This window comes from Etheostoma cragini, chromosome 5 (genome assembly GCF_013103735.1).
Source record: "Etheostoma cragini isolate CJK2018 chromosome 5, CSU_Ecrag_1.0, whole genome shotgun sequence".
Lineage (NCBI taxonomy): Eukaryota > Metazoa > Chordata > Actinopteri > Perciformes > Percidae > Etheostoma > Etheostoma cragini.
Window position 1 is genome coordinate 7,533,336 of NC_048411.1, and position 16,664 is coordinate 7,549,999.

Consider the following 16,664-nt stretch of genomic DNA (forward strand, 5'->3'; position numbering starts at 1 on the left):
TCAAAATAAAATATTTCAATATTAAGTATTCAGTGGCTGTTAAAATTCAAATACTTATGTCTCTTATTTGCTTCCATAAAATGAGCATCTTTGTACTTTTCCTTCATCTTTTTTAACTCTCCTGGGTATACATGTTTTTTGCCAAAACATTGTTATTATGTCCATATATATCAGAAATACATTATTAACTCTAAGAACCAGAGTAATCCATCTACCCTCTTTAGAAAGTTGAGATTCTACCACATCTCCTTTAAATTTATTAAACAAAATAGCTACTCCTGCTGAGTGATTAGAAGCATGACTTAAGAAAATATGATCCCCCCATTGACTTCTCCAGAATTTCCTATCATCATCACATGAGTGAGTCTCTTGTAAAAGAATTAAATCTGCACTAGATCGTCTACAGAAAAGAAAAATAGCCTTTCTTTTAGAGATGTTTCGTAACCCTTTGACATTAACAGAAATCACTTTAAGGTTAATGAAATAATTTGCCATACAAGTAGTAAAAGATGTTTAAATAAATGAATAAATAAGGGAAAAGGTGAAAAGAAGAATTGATGCCTTCAACTAAGAAACAGAAGATAAGAGCTAATAGGAACCCTTAACCTTTGGTAGTGATTAGAAATTCCCTGAACACTGGGAGTACCAATATGACGTGTCTTAAGGCCTTATTTAACTTCAGGCAACTTCATTGTCCACTTGTCAAACAATTACTTGCCTGGTTATTATATCTAGGAAATATACAGGACGAAGATTCATGCAACAAATTTCACCCCATCGATGAAGGCGACTGGACCTTGCCATCTGGTCTTCTTTCAGTCCTTCCGAGCCTGCTCGACCAGGGGCCACAGTTTGTTTCTGCATTCTCTCTCGGAGCGAGTCAGATCCTCGGCGATTCGGAGATTCAGCTTCTTCATAACTTCAGCATTGCGTGAGTCCTTCCAAATCTTGTACCTGAAGGTACGCATGTTGAATTGTATAACAATCGGACGCGGTGTCTTATCCTCTCTGGGGCGCCCAACTCTATGTACTGCATCGACCAAGAATCCGAGCTTGCTTTTATCATCAGGAGCAATCTGACTCAATATCTTCATGACTTCCTCTCTTACATCTTCACTCACTTTTTCAGTAAGGTTGTTGAGACGCAAATTCCATCTTCTGCTGTAGCGCTTGGCTTCTTCAGTTTTCTCTTTTATTTCTTCAATGCTTTTATCTAGCCTTTTTACCTTATCTTCCGTCTCCTTTGCTTGAAATCCAAGGCTTTTCACCTCTTATTTCACCACAGTGATGTCTGCCGTGTTTTTATTTATCCTTTGTTCAAAGACGGAGAATTGCTCCTTCAAATCAAAGATTGCTTTGAGAATGTCGGCGTTTGAGAACTCGTTTTTATCTTTGTTGGCACACACTTTCTTTGGATTCGGACTATCAATTGGAGAGTCTGGAAGTGGCAAGCACAAACCCAAAAAGGTGCCGTCCGGGTCTACAACCATTATCAGCCCCCCTTTTAGGCTCTTTTTAGCGTCTCTCTTTGCCATTGTGGTCCACTAGCTCAGTGCTATTAGCTTGTAATGCTAGGTACCTGAGCAGTTTGCACTTGCTAACTACATATGGGTTGTTTCTAGCCTTTAAAGTTCTTAAAATGATAGTTAACCCTTACTCGTTGGCGTGGCTCTCGAAAACTGACAGTTCAACAAGTTGCATAGTCAGTGGCCTTGTTATCAAACATAAGTACTCAGCTAAGTGTTGCAGAGCTTAGCAAACGTCAACCACCACGGTCGCCATCTTGCGTCGACCAAGGAAGGATCCTCGAAAGCCTGAATTTGTCTCGTTAAAAAAAATAAAGCGGACCTGAGCGGGAGTTCGAGCGGCATCGCTGACGGTGAAATTATAATTTAAATGTATCTTTAGTGTGTGCCGTACATTTGTTATCACCGTTAATGTTTTACATCAATGTCAAGCTTAACGCTTTAAAGCTGGTACAAATTGCTCTAATAATTAGGTAGATACACCCGGAGATAACGTTAGCTAACTGAACCTATAATTTAACTTTCGGCTGTTAGCTAGCTAGGTTGCTGCCAAATGACGCAAAATTAGCAAATGACGAGCCGGCAAAGGCCCGCGCATAGGATTGTGGGTGATTTGGGACCGCGAAGGATACACATATGCATCCTTCTCTTTCTATGGGAAAGTTTCTGAATGAAGGACTCAGTCCTTAGTGGAATTCGGAGGATTCTTGACATTGGAACGGTCCTTCGACGGACGTCGATGACGTAGCGTCCTCCTCCTGTCTTTTGAGGATCCTTCCATGACATCAAGAAACGGCTGCTAACTCATCTTCTCCATCCCAACAGCATAATTTAACAGCACAGTTAACACTTCCACAACCATTTTATCCAGTGTTTTGAAATGCAGCAAAACAATTAAATGACGCCAGCCCTCAGTGACGTGCACTTGTTTGCCTGTTCCAGTGTACATGTTCTCCAAATGCTAAGGAGGACTTGGACCTGCTCCTGAAGGATCCTTCCTTGGAAGGACTAGTCCTACCAAGGAAGGATCCTTGACATTGAGAAACGGGGAGGGTGAGAAGCTCAGTCAGTAGAGTAGAGTCGGAGTAGAGCCGCTGCTCCTTTGCGTTTAAAGGAGCCAGTTGAGGTGGTTCAGGCCTCTGGTAAGGATGCCTCCTGGGCGCCTCCCTAGGGAGGTGTTTCAGGCACGTCCAGCTGGAAGGAGGCCTTGGTGAAGACCCAGGACTAGGTGGTGAGATTATATCTCCAACCTGGTCAGTCGGAGTTGGTTGATGTGGCTTGGGAAAGGGAAGTTCAGGGTCCCCTACTGGAGTTGCTGCCCCCGGGACCCGATACCGGATAAGCGGATGAAGATAGATAGATGGTTTACAAAGTATTGATCAACTATTTAACAAGGTATTGTAGTCATCTGTTGCAACTTTATAATAACTATCCAGACTCTGTTTATAGACGGCTTACAAACCAACTGGTAACCCTTAACAAAGAACATATAATGTGTGTATCCATAAAACTGTTAATTTACAGCAATACTAATATTTTATTCATTATAATTTAATTGCTTGTTAACAGTAATATGACAGTTTGCTGAGAGTTAAATGACGATTAACTTAAGATTAATGAACTATCAATTTCCATCTATTAATGATGTTGATTATAAAGTGTTACCGGTGGTGTTATGTGTTTTTGCCTTTAACTCCCACATTACACATAACAAATTAAAAACCCTTACATACACATGTTCACTGGATCAAGCTGAATCTGATGATACAGGCCACGCCAGTTTCTGCTAATACGTTTTTTTGAAATATGCACAATGCGCAAAACCAACCTTTCTCAACTCCTCCTAGGCAGTGCAAACGATCTACACGAAACCTGGTACCTAGCATTTCCAGATGGCCCTGATAAAAAGATATCCAAAAAAAATTGCTACGTTAAAGTATGCGCATTAGACAACCAAGCAAATTTTCCCAGCTAGCTACCAAACACATACCTCGGCCAAATTAAATGTTATTAACAAAAGACTTTAGATTCTTGTTCATGGTCCCAATACAATACTGTGTACCAAATATAGCAATGGTCGGCCCTTAGGGGGCACTTTAATCAACGTGAATTTGTCTTGGCCGATAACTCAATTCATTTAAAACGGGAAATTTGCGATTGCAATATCTCTGCCACAGTAAATGCTATCAACAACAAACTTGTGATGCTTATTTGGCATTACACTCTGAGGCTCTGGATCAAATTTGGCAAAGATAGGCCATTCGGGAGCTCTGTAGCCAACGTAGAACAGTTTTGGCTCACAGTTTGTATTCACTAAATGTTAATTCAATATTTACATGGGCAACGTACCGCAAGAAACTGTACTCACACCTTTAGATATTTCCTGACGTTTGCATCCCCACAGTTACTGGACTGGTCCAAAACTGCGCAAGGACCTTAGGAGCAACAATTGACTTCCACAGGTGGTCCATAGGTGACATAGCAGAAAAAAACATGTTTTTCCCTATAACTCCAAAACTGTACATCACACATTTAAAAAACATATATCCTTGTATTCCCTGGATCCAGGTAAATCTCCCAATATAGGCCACGCTCATTTCCTTTTATGCGCAAAAAATCACAATTCATCACCCTACTTTAATAAATTCCTCTAGCCCGTGCAACCAATTTGCATGAAACTTGGTAAATATAATTTCAGGACCAATCTGACAAAAAGTTAATAAAAAGTTAAGTTATAGCCATTCACCCACACACATTCATACATTGTGGCCAAAACTGCAGTACAAGGGGCCACCTGCTCATCAGATGCACACACACACACACACACACACACAGACACACACACACACACACACACACTCTAATGCGCAGCCATGGGGGAAAACTCAGGGTTCAGTGTCTTGCCCAAGGACACCGGAGTCAGGGATCGAGCCACCAAACTTCCGTTTGGTAGGCAACTGCAGTACCTAGGTACACTAGGTGGTGCTGTGTTTTTGCCTTTAACTCCCACATTACACGTTACAAATCCTTAGATCCACGTATTCCTTAGGCCACGGCCATTTCCGCTAGGAATTAAAACTTGGTACTTCACATCTCCAGATAGACCTGACCAAAAGTTATTATAAAAAAATTGCTAGGTTAAAGTATGTGCATTTTAAGATCAAACAAATTTACCCAACTAGCTACAAACATAAACTTTATCATATCTCAGCCAAATTAAATGCTATCAACAAAAAACGTAAGACTATTGTTCAACATTTCAATACAATGCTATTTACTGAATCCCGCAAAGACCAGCCATATAGTCAACGTTTATGTATTTCGGACGATAACTCAAAGCTTGCAAATGGGACATTTGCGTTTGCAATATCTCTGCCGTAGTAATGGCAATGAAAGATGGAGGGTGGGTACTCAGCATTGACACTTAAATACAAACTCTGTGTTATACTGTGTCTGGTATAAATGTAGTATTTTCTGTAAATGTAAATGTGCTGTATTTATATAGCGCTTTTCTAGTCTCAACAACTACTCAAAGCGCTTTTACATCATACAGGAAACATTCACCATTCACACACATTCATGCACTGTGGCCGAGGCTGCCGTACAAGGTGCCACCTGATCATCAGATAAACATTCACACACATTCACACTCCAACTCAGGGTTCTGCAGGGCCAGGGATTGAACCACCAACCTTCCGATTGGCAGGCAACCACTCTACCACTGAGCCTTTAGTGTGAAATCAAACTGTACCTCATCATAACAGTAATACAACATATTTAAAAAACGAAAATGTAAGTTATCAATTATAAGCAGAGCCTGTTGAGAAAAATGTATGTCTGTTTGACTACATTAATTGATGATGACCTTTTAATTGCAAAATTTGCATTTCTTAATATTAGATTTGTTCACTGGAAAATCTGTCAAAAAAAACTGAGTAAAAGCTACTTTAAAAAACATGGCCATGGCCATCTGTATTTATAGAATGACACTGAATTCGAAAAAAACTATGACATGCTCCCACAGCTCCTACCTGTGCAGGCGCAGCCTGTCTGATGTGAAAAGCAGGTACTCCGAGACATTTCTGCCTGTGATGTCCACCACGATGTCACCTGTCACCACCTTCATGAGAGGGGTCCGTCCTCCCACCCCACTGGGGCAGGAGAAGCCTGTCCCCTGCATGGAGCAGGTACAGCGCACCGGCTCATGGATGGACCGAGGGAGGGTTGCAGAAGACGTTACGGGCTCTATGCAAAACATAGAAGAGGTTTTTATTAACTATGTCAGAATTTCAAAAGAAACACGTACCCTACGATCTGCCTCAGCGTTTCTCCTGAAACCTCCCAGGACAAAGCTGCGTACAATGGGAGATCGGGCTTTCTGCTCAGCTGCTCCCAGACTGTGGAATGCTCTCACTGACCACCTGAGGACACCACAGACTGTGTATGCTCTCCCTGACCACCTGAGGACACCACAGACTGTGGACGCTCTCCCTGACTACTTGAGGACACCACAGACTGTGGACGCTCTCTCTGACTACCTGACAACACCAGAGACTGTGGATGCTTTTAAATGTGGCCTTAAAACCCACCTTTTTAGGAGAGCTTTTAATTGAACTCTTGCCCTTTTCCTTATTGTTTTTGTTTATTTAATTTTTTATTTTCTTGTTCTCCATGTGTTTTAATTTTTAGCACTTACTTGTTTTATAATGTAGCACTTTGGGATTTGCGTAAATATAAATTAAATTTAAATTAATTTTTTTATTCAGTGATTGGTCATGATGTCCTCATTATATTATTGGCAAGATGGCGCTGTGTCGTGCGGCAGCCTGTTGCAGCAGCTCCTGATTGCATTCGTGTTTTGTGTGTTTTTAGTCACTTTATTTTATTTATTCTTTTGTTTTTAAGTGTTGTATAGCTGTGTAAAGGATGGGGCCTGTCAATTTTGGAACTTTTATTTTAGTTTTATTCTTACCTTGGTCGTGTTTTGTGACTTCATGTTACGCTCCAGGCAGCGGGGCTATTGTTTACACAAACGATCAGCTGATAGCACTGTGTGGACCTGTGCTGCTGCCGGGGGGCAAACATGAAGTCCCGAAGGAACTACGAAGGAGACGCCGGGGTTGCAGAGGAGGAATAAAACGTAAAGAAAAAAGAAGAAAGCACAGGCCTGCCGTGCCACCGATCGTTATGGGGAATGTACGGTCTCTGGGGAATAAGACGGACGAACTAGCAGCGCTCATCAGAACCTAGAGGGAGTTCCGCGAGTGCAGTTTACTGTGTTTTACTGAAACATGGCTGCACTAGCACATCCCGGACTATGGTGTGGCGGTACCCGGCTTTTTGACCGTTCGGGCGGACAGGAACGTCATAGAAAGCGGTAAGAAGAATGGAGGGGGGTTGCACTGTATGTGAGTGAAAAGTGGTGCAACGCGGGACATGGGAATGTGAAGGAACGCTTCTGTAGCCCGGACATTGAACTGCTGGCTGTGGGGTTTCGTCCGTACTATCTCCCGAGGGAGTTTACGTTCGCCATAATGATTTATTAATGTTTACACGCCACCGTCTGCTGATGCGGAGGCTGCTGCTGACGTCATTCACACCACGGTCTCACGACTCCAGACGCAGCAGCCCAACGCCTTCATTACTATCTCTGGGGATTTTAATCATGCTTCTCTGGATAAATCCCTCCCGGACTTTAAACAATATATTAACTGCCCCACTAGAGAAATAAAACTTTGGACCTCCTGTATGCAAATGCTAAGGATGCATACAGTGCCACTGCCCCCCCTTGGCAAATCAGATCACAATCTTGTCTTGCTGTCTCCTATGTATGTTCCTTGTGTCCTGCGGCAGCCTGTCCACAAAAGGACTGTGAGGAGGTGGACTCAGGAGGCTGAGGAGGCACTGCAGGACTGCTTGGAGTCTACAGACTGGAGCGTGCTCTGTGAGCCACATGGGGAGGACATCAACAACATGGTTGACTGTATCACAGAATACATTAAGTACTGTGAAAACACCATCATGCCCTCCCGGACTGTACGCTGTTTTCCCAACCATAAGCCGTGGAACACCAGTGACCTGAAAGTCCTTCTGAAGGAGAAGAAGACAGCTTTCAGGTCATGGGACAGACAGGAGCTTAGGGAAGTACAGCACCGACTGCGGGATAAACTGAGGGAGTGTAAAAACACCTACAGGAGGAAGCTGGAGGCCAGTCTCCAGCAGAACAACATGAGGGAGGTGTGGACAGGGATGAAAGAGATCACTGGGTGTGGGAGGAGAAGAGGACAAACACCAGGGAGCCGGGAGAGAGCAAACGAGCTAAACTTCTACTTCAATAGGTTTAGCTCACAGCCATCCCCTGCCCCTTCTACCACTCCACCAACCCCCCACACCCCCTCATTGCCTCCTCCCCCCCCTCTTTTGTTCCAACACCTCCCTCCTCACTCCCTCAGCCCTCCTGCAGTCAGCCCTCTCCCCCCACCACCACTACAGCACATTTCCCCTCCCCCCACTGACACTTCAAGCACCCCCCCTGCTTTATATTCACAACTGGCCAGGTGAAGAGACAGCTGGAGAGGCTACACCAGCGCAAGGCTGCTGGCCCGGACGGCATCAGCCCTAGGGTCCTGAAGACCTGCGCCAGTCAGCTGTCTGGTGTTCTCCAGTACCTCTTCAACCTGAGCCTGAGCCTGCAGAGGGTGCCGCTGTTGTGGAAGACGTCCTGTCTTGTCCCGGTCCCCAAGAAATCGACTCCATCTGGCCTTAAGGACTACCGCCCAGTGGCTCTCACATCACATGTGATGAAGGTGCTGGAGAGGCTGGTCTTGGCCTACCTGAGGCCGCAGATGAGTTCTTCTCTGGACCCTCTACAGTTTGCCTACCAGCCTTGTCTAGGAGTGGACGACGCTGTCATCTATCTGCTGCAGCGAGCTCATTTGCACCTGGATGGCGGTGGCGGCACTGTTAGAATCACATACTTTGATTTCTCCAGTGCATTCAACACCATTCAGCCTCTGCTACTTGGTGAGAAGCTGCGGTTGATGGGTGTCGGTGCGTCCATATTCTCCTGGATCACTGACTACCTGACAGACAGACCACAGTTTGTCCGCCTGGACCGTGTTCTGTCTGATGTGGTGGTGAGTGGGACGGGGGCCCCACAGGGGACTGTGCTGTCTCCTTTTCTGTTCACCTTATACACCTCAGACTTTCAGTACAACTCGGAGTCATGTCACCTACAGAAGTTTTCTGATGACTCTGCAGTTGTTGGGTGTATAAGGGATGGACAGGAGGGAGAGTACAGGGAACTGGTGGATGACTTTGTGGAGTGGTCTGGTAAGAACTGCCTGCTGCTGAACGTTGATAAGACCAGAGAGATGGTGATCGACTTCAGGAGGAAGGGAACGCCTCCGCAGCCCCTTTGCATTCTGGGAGGTGACGTGGACATGGTGGAGGATTACAGGGTGTCAACATCGACAGCAGGCTGAACTGGAAGGTCAACAGTACTGCTGTTTACAAGAAGGGGATGAGCAGACTCTATTTCCTGAGGAAGCTGAGATCCTTCAACGTGTGCAGCAGAATGTTAGAAACCTTCTACCAGTCTGTTGTGGCCAGCGCTCTGTTCTCCTCCGTCATCTGCTGGGGCAGCAACATCGGAGCCAGCGATAAAAACAGACTGAACAAACTGATCAGGAAGGCTGGCTCCGTGATCGGCTGCAAACAGGACACGTTTGAAGCTGTGGTGGAGAGGAGGTCACTGAACAAACTGTTATCTATCATGGATATCTCTGACCACCCTCTCCACCCCACACTGGTCCAACAGAGTAGCAGCTTCTCTAAGAGGCTCCGACAGTTTAAATGCCACACGGACCGCTACAGGAAATCATTTCCTACCACAGACAATAAAACTCTTCTACACTTCATCCCTGGGTGCTAGATGAGACTCTGAGACAACACAATATTGCAATAAGGGCAACCGAAACGATTGGTTCATTTACATTTTTTAGCATACTTATATTTAAACAGTTGCACATTTTGTTTTTCCCATCTTGTATTTACTTAAATATTTGTCTTACATTCTTATATTTTATTCTTATATTTTGTTATTATAATAATAATTATTTCTTTGGGATTTTTTTGGGATCAATAAATATCTATCTATCTATTTATCTATATATACCAGTACAGGAGTCTGTGTACCTAGTAATACAAATATAAACACTGAATCATTTTAATAAAGTAAAAACATGACCTAAGATAATAGATTTGACTACATCAAATGCCACAGTTGTGTTAAAAAAATGCTATCACGTAAATGGTCATAAACAGCTGAAGCTAGGTGAGATTTTGATACAGCAAGAGGGAATATATTGACGATTTCAACAAGTTTTTCTTTTATTTGGTAAAAAGGAGAATGTGTATTGCCATCTTCAGGAACTTATGGGCATTTTTAGCACACAACGATTTTTTACGAAATATTGATTGAAATAACTTGCAGTTATCAAACAGCCAACTTCAGTGGCACTCTTACAAATGTTTAAAAAAAGGTTTTTGTAAAAAGTTTTGGGGAGAATTAAATTACTATGGGCTGAGATTGCAAAAAAAGGCTCAGGATGCTGCAAATATTGGTATAATATGGAAATGGCTGGTGGATTTAAGACAAAAAAATATTTATTGAATAAATCAAATATTAACATGTCTGTCAGTGGCTTGTTGATCTTTATATTGTTAGTTAATTTCCTTTCCTGACTTGGGACACATTCCCATTGACAGAGGACTTATTGAACTTTAACTTATCACTGCACTTACAATAACTAGCGTACACTGAAAAAAAGAACATGTTGGAGTAACTTAATTTAATAGTGGACATTGGTTGCACACAGATGTTTTGCTTTGGCAGGAGCTTAAACAATTGAGTTAAACTAACACAATTTATTCATGTTCTATAAACCTGTGTATTTTGTGTTGATACTGTGTGATAAAAACATGTTTTGATAAAGTAATTTGTGCTCTTGGAACATTTTAATTCTTCACAATTGTATCACTTTATTTTAACACTATACGATAACTTTTACTCCAATACTATTTGATCACTTAAATACTACACATTTTTCCATATTACATATCAGTATATTCTAGTGTCAATTACACAAATTTCTTGGTATTAAAACCTTGTTTATATTGTTCTCTGAGGATGGTTGCCTGTAACCATTCAAAATAAAATGTCAAATTTCACAGCAGTGACAGTAGGTAAAGAATTGAACTGACATTACTGTAAAACAAATCAACAGTGAACAAGTAATGTCACTTTTTCAGTGTTTTACCAACTCAATCAGAATGGAAATTAGACCTTTTCATTTGAAAAAGGTTACAGGCAACCATCTTCAAAGAGAAACACACAAACATGTTCAATCTCTATTGTCAAAATTTAATTAAATAGCAACTGTAACCTTAAACATTTCGATTTAACTATAGAACTGATTTGAAATTGAAAAACGTTAGTTAACATTGCATCCAGCAATCATTCATTTAATGTCTAATACCTTTCTATTAACTCTCTTAATCATTAAAATGATCCATTTTTAACAGTTGAAGTTAAAAACCTTTTATTCAAGAGCCAAAACTCCAACACTCACAAAGAATCTGGTGTTATACTTGTGCAAGTAACAGGTAAATATTTCAAAATGGTAACGCTGCCTTAAGTTTGGCAATGAGCTCACCTTGTACATAAGATCAAGGACTGTGTCAACATCAAATGCAATACTGTTGTAGGAATTGGAACAGTGGTTGAAATTAAAATAATCTAAGGTTAAAGCTTTCTGAATTACACAGTAGACTAAAACCATCTAATCTAAACACATCTCTGGTCCCACAGGCAACATACATACACACAAAGAAAAATTATTCCTAAGAGAGCCATGTCTGAGTTGTATTCTTAGAACTATTAGAATTCGTTACTCCAACTGAATTAAACTAAACATCCTGTTTTACATAGCCCTGATGGCAGTACCTAGACTGTGTACAGTTCTCCATCTCTTCACCTGTAAAAGAGATAGAAACTAAGATTGAAGAATGCTGCCAATCAAAAAACTTTTAGAAAAGAACTGGCCCCGTCAACATGGCAGTTAAGAAATAAACACTTGGCCTCACGTGCACAACAAAAGAGAGCTCTCCTTACTGGAGCAGTTTTGTCTTTAAGCTTTGGGCTTTCCTTGAGAGTTGAGTCACATCCAACTCCTTTACCACCTTTTGAATCACTTCAAAAGTGTAGCGGAGCTGTGATGGATACCTCATGTTCAAAGAGTAACAAAGTCCAAACAGCAAGGCTGTTGCGAGAGCCACATTATCCAGATCTTGAAGAACCACCACACCCTCGACAATGATGCCAACATCAGAAAAGTCATTGCCTGGCGTCTCTCTGGCGACATAGATTCCCACTGTTGTTTTTTCGATGGCACTCAGTGCAGTGGCCTCAGTCATGTCCTGTTTAAGGATAAAACATTTCTTGAAGCTTTAAAAAATAAACTGGTCGCTTTTGAATGCAGGAATTTTAATGCTATAGTTAATTTAAACCCATGTTAGCAGCATAGCTGATTACTACAGCCAAACAATGCTCTGCCATGCTGCCATTCATGGTAGAATCCCAGATCAAATGAAGAGGAGCCTTCAATCTTTACAAACTAATGCAAAGTTTGAATTCTCATCCTCATTTTTTCTGGAAGTTGTTTTTATGTTCCTGGACAATATCTATCATGAACCTGAATTTACTCCAGGGTTGTATCCCAGTCCCAATTCTTCCCTTGTCAGATGAGGGTCAGTGCAGTGTAGGAAGATGGTCAAATTTTCTTTTTTTCAATAAATTTAAAGGGTTTTTCCCACTTCTGTAATCTGTAATGTAAGAGACAATATGTTTTCACTGTGTCAGATGGGTCAAAATGGGTGTTTTTTTCACTTTCATAATGGGGGACAATGGAGAAAAAGTGGTCTGTTCGGAACATTTGTTTTTTTATCTTAGCGCTGGAATCACTTTGCCAAGGTGATAGACAGCAAATGTACCTAAACAGTCCAAGTACGATCACAAGGTTAACCAAATCAGTTTTGAAATAGCAAAGCCACAATCTACTCACAAAACACTCACCATGTACTCCTGCACCAAGACGTCAGGATCCTCATTCAGATAGATGCAGAGTCCTTTAATGAGGGACTCTCTTCTGGCATCAATGTCATCCTTAAGAAATATAACAAAGAAAATAGAGATTATTGAACTCAAATTTTCAGTAGCACAGACAAAAGTGGGAGAGAGAGAGAGGAGAAAATAATTCTCAAAATGGGACAGTGAATGCATGATAAACATGACTAGGTCCTTTCAGTGGAATTAGTACTCACAGGTAAAGGGAGTTGAGCTCTGCAATGGATGCATATACATCTTATACCGACCTAATGCAATGCATATACACTTTATAGTTAAACAATTTAAAGTTAAAGGTTCTTACTGTCATCATGGCAGCTATGTCTTTCAGCTTTTTGCCGTGCTCCCCCGCTCGCTTTTCAAACACTCTCAGGAATCTTTCAGAGAGAAGGTCAAGCTGCGACAGAAACCTTGATTGTAGAGGCATGGTTGTGATGCGCTTAAACTCTGCGTTTATCTGAAACATGAAAAGATTGTTTGATAACGGCACCAACCACAGATTTTGGAAGACATTTCTAACATCAAATCTACACCTGCCCGCCATATTATGGCGTGCACTGTGCATTGGTAATCCTCTGGGCTCTGCTATGGAATATTTGAAACATCCTAATAAAGTTGAGCGTTACTTTTACACATGAACACATTGTCTATACAACTAGTCAGGGCATCATTTTTTAAATTACCTCCATTGCATCATAAAGAGCTGGCCATCTCTCTTGTACATTGCTGATCATGGGGGCTTCACAAATGACTTCTTGTCTTCTTATTGCAAATGTTCTGTCCATTTTAGCCCTTATTGTCTCTCTGTTGTTGCTCTTCTTGATATCTGAAAGGAGTTCAAACCTCATCTTCTCCAGGGACTGGGCACATTCTCCTAGTGGAAAAGAGGGGCAGTATTCCACCCCACCCCTCTTTGGTTTCTTAACGTCAAAAGCAAAAGCAGGGGAACGTTTCTCAGCTGGTTTATATTTCAAAGAATTCACACATACTTCAGGACATCCTATTTTCCGGAGATGTGTGCGGTAGTTTGACAACTTGTATTTGAGACTGATCTTCCATCCTTCATAGCCAGAGGGTGAGCCTTTTTCTTTTAAACATGGATACTTCAGGATGAGTGCCTCTGCAACTTCGTCAAACTTACTGCTTGTGAGATAGACTGTGTACTTAACTATCTCCTGAATCAACCCCTCTAATATGTCGGACTTCAGCTTTGGATCAGGGATCAGAAGCATCCCATTTTCTTTGAAAGCTACATGGGCCTTCTGAAGCTTAATTTCCGCATCGTATGTGAAACGGGGAACACAGAACAAATCTGGCCATGAAGCCCGTGATGACGTAGACTCTGGAGATGAAAGAATCACGGTGCTGTCACCAGAACAGGATGAGGTGTCATCAGGAGCACTGGTTGATTAAAAGGAGAAACTGGGTTCACCTTGGTCTTGAGGTTGACAGGATGTGTATACAACTTTGAGTGTCGCTTTGTTTTGTATTTCTTCCATTGAAGTTAAGTTCACAAACTTGTTGCCAAAAAGCGTGTCCATGAACTGCAGTCGGAAGGGTTCCATTATTTTGCACTGAATCTTTATGTTAGTCTCTAGTTCAGCCACAGTTGAAGGCAGACCAGCAGAAAACATGAGCCTCTGACTACTGTCTTGTTCAAGGATGACTCTGAGAATAGCTTGAGCTGTCATGGTCTCACTTGACCGTCTGTTAGGAAAGAATAAGAAAATGTAATTAGAATCAGTTTTATAACACAAGGTATTGTTAATCACCAAATCTCATATTTTACTGTTAAAACACTAATCCTTTTAATAATCTGAAATCTTAACTCTAAAAGAAACCCTGACATGCCAACATCAATTTGTCAAGTGTAGAAAAAATTGGGTTAATTTCAAACACATGCCCACAACACCAATTAGTGTGTCCAGGGTTTCCCATTATACATTAGTACGTGAAGGCAGAAAACAATGTTGCTGTTTTTTTACACTGTCTTCTAGTGTTCCCCAACACAGTCTTCGTTTCATCAGTCATGATTGCCAATCCCATCACCATGTTAAACAGAAACATATCCCCATGATATCATTCATAGGCTGAGGAAAGCACAGGATACCAGAGGAGTGATGAAGTGGGCTACAGGCTCAAAACAGAATTGAAAAATGTCCAAAACAGCTACTGCCACTATCTAGTGCTGCTTTGACATGGGTTTCATGGGTTTCTTTTGTTCTGAGGTTGAAAGTTCCTGACCTAACCCCATGCGACTGAATATCTGAAGCTGGTGCTGTACAAAAACGACAAAAGTAGGGCCCTGCAAAGTTCTCCACAAAACCTGCTATTCCATGTGCTCCTAAATTGTCAGCAACAATAGTCTGCACTGTACCCTTCAGTGATTTGTTCAGTTGTGGGACAAAAATGCCATCAATTTCCAAAGTCCTCAGGTCGCGTATTAGGGGCTCTAAAACCTTGTCATAACCAAATGACTTTACATTGTCTGTTTTACACAAAATGGCCATGAAAATTGAGGACAAACTAGAATGAGACCCTGGGGGAAGGTTACTCAGTACCCAATACACAGCACAAAGTTTATGGGTTTTGCGGGAGGTGCCCAAAGGGTTACAGACCTCGAAGTCATCAGCATACAAAGTTATGGATAAACTTAGTTCTTCCCCTGACAACAAAATATTTTACTTAAAATGCAGAACATCCTTATAAGACCTGTACAAAATTTCTTTTCTAGTCTCTGTCTCCCTTTGTGTTTTGTGATTACTAACTATCTTGTCCACAATATCTTTCCTACTCAGCAGCACTTGCAGGGATTGTAGGATGGGGATATACTGGAATGTTTTTTCTCTTTTGCATCCAAAATATATTCAAGCGGTTCAACAACTTTAAATTTTGCCTTGTAATATTGCTTACGTTGATAAGCAGAACTCAAAGGGCCATCCTTCTCTATGGCCTTATTTAAAGGATTTGCTTTGCACAGAGACGAGATTATTTCATCTATGACAGCTCTGTCAACTTGGAGCTTGTGCTTCTGAAAAATGTCTACTAGAACACCTTCAACATGAGATTTTGATAGACAGCCAGTTAAATGTTGAAGTTCTACCAAGAAATCATTGTTTGCTCTGCTTGGTACATGGGAAAAATGTTCTAATTTTAACAAAGCTGCTGCCAAACTGTGCTTAATTACATCTGGGAGGTCATTTAGAGTACCAGTACTGCTCCCAGGTTGAGCATCCTCACCAATGTCATCATCTGATGTATTTGAAGCAGATTCTGGGGAAGTGAGGGTGGCTGATACTAAAATTCTGGTTTTAAATCTTTTGGTAAAAAAGACCTGTGTTTTCTGCCCTTGTGGGATTTAAAAGATCCTAAGACGTTTGTTTGAAATTTGCAACCCAAGAACATACACGTTACAACCTCATTTTTCTTCAAATGTGAATTAACGTGAGTCCAGTAATCCCTCTCAGACACAAGATCCTTACAGGACACAAATGGCAACTAAATGTATATTTCTCTGACTGATAACGACCAGTTTTAATAACATGACATCTATTCAAATGAATTAACAGTGCATTCCACGTTCCAAAAGTGCATGGGCAGCTAGCATGCACACATGGAATACGATTGTTATTCCCATAATGTCTATGTCTGACTCTATAGTGTTTTAGAATATGGGACCTACTTGTAAAAACTGAAGGGCAGGTCTTGCATTGCCACATTCACTCTGTGTCACTGGAACAGTTCTAGCACCATTCACTGTAAAAGTGGAAACAAAGGATTAAAAGGTAGGGTTGGACATCCTGTAAAAATGTTTTGGGAAGGCCACATTATAATTATAAAATATATATAATTGGAGGATTGGTCACGGCACTCCTTGGTGGAGGATTACAGATACCTGGGTGTCAACATCGACAGCAGGCTGAACTGGAAGGTCAACAGCACTGCTGTTTACA

General features: G+C 41.5%; 1 protein-coding gene across 4 annotated transcripts in view; it reads right to left on the reverse strand.

Moving 5' to 3' along the window:
- The window catches only part of abca2 (ATP-binding cassette, sub-family A (ABC1), member 2), a 199,252-nt gene that overhangs the window by 55,052 nt on the left and 127,536 nt on the right, over window positions 1-16,664 (reverse strand). For all 4 annotated transcript variants that reach the window (XM_034871883.1, XM_034871884.1, XM_034871882.1 and 1 more), the window contains one exon: window positions 5,558-5,771. In XM_034871883.1, the coding sequence (XP_034727774.1) occupies window positions 5,558-5,771 (214 nt within the window). The remainder of the gene's footprint in view (window positions 1-5,557; window positions 5,772-16,664) is intronic.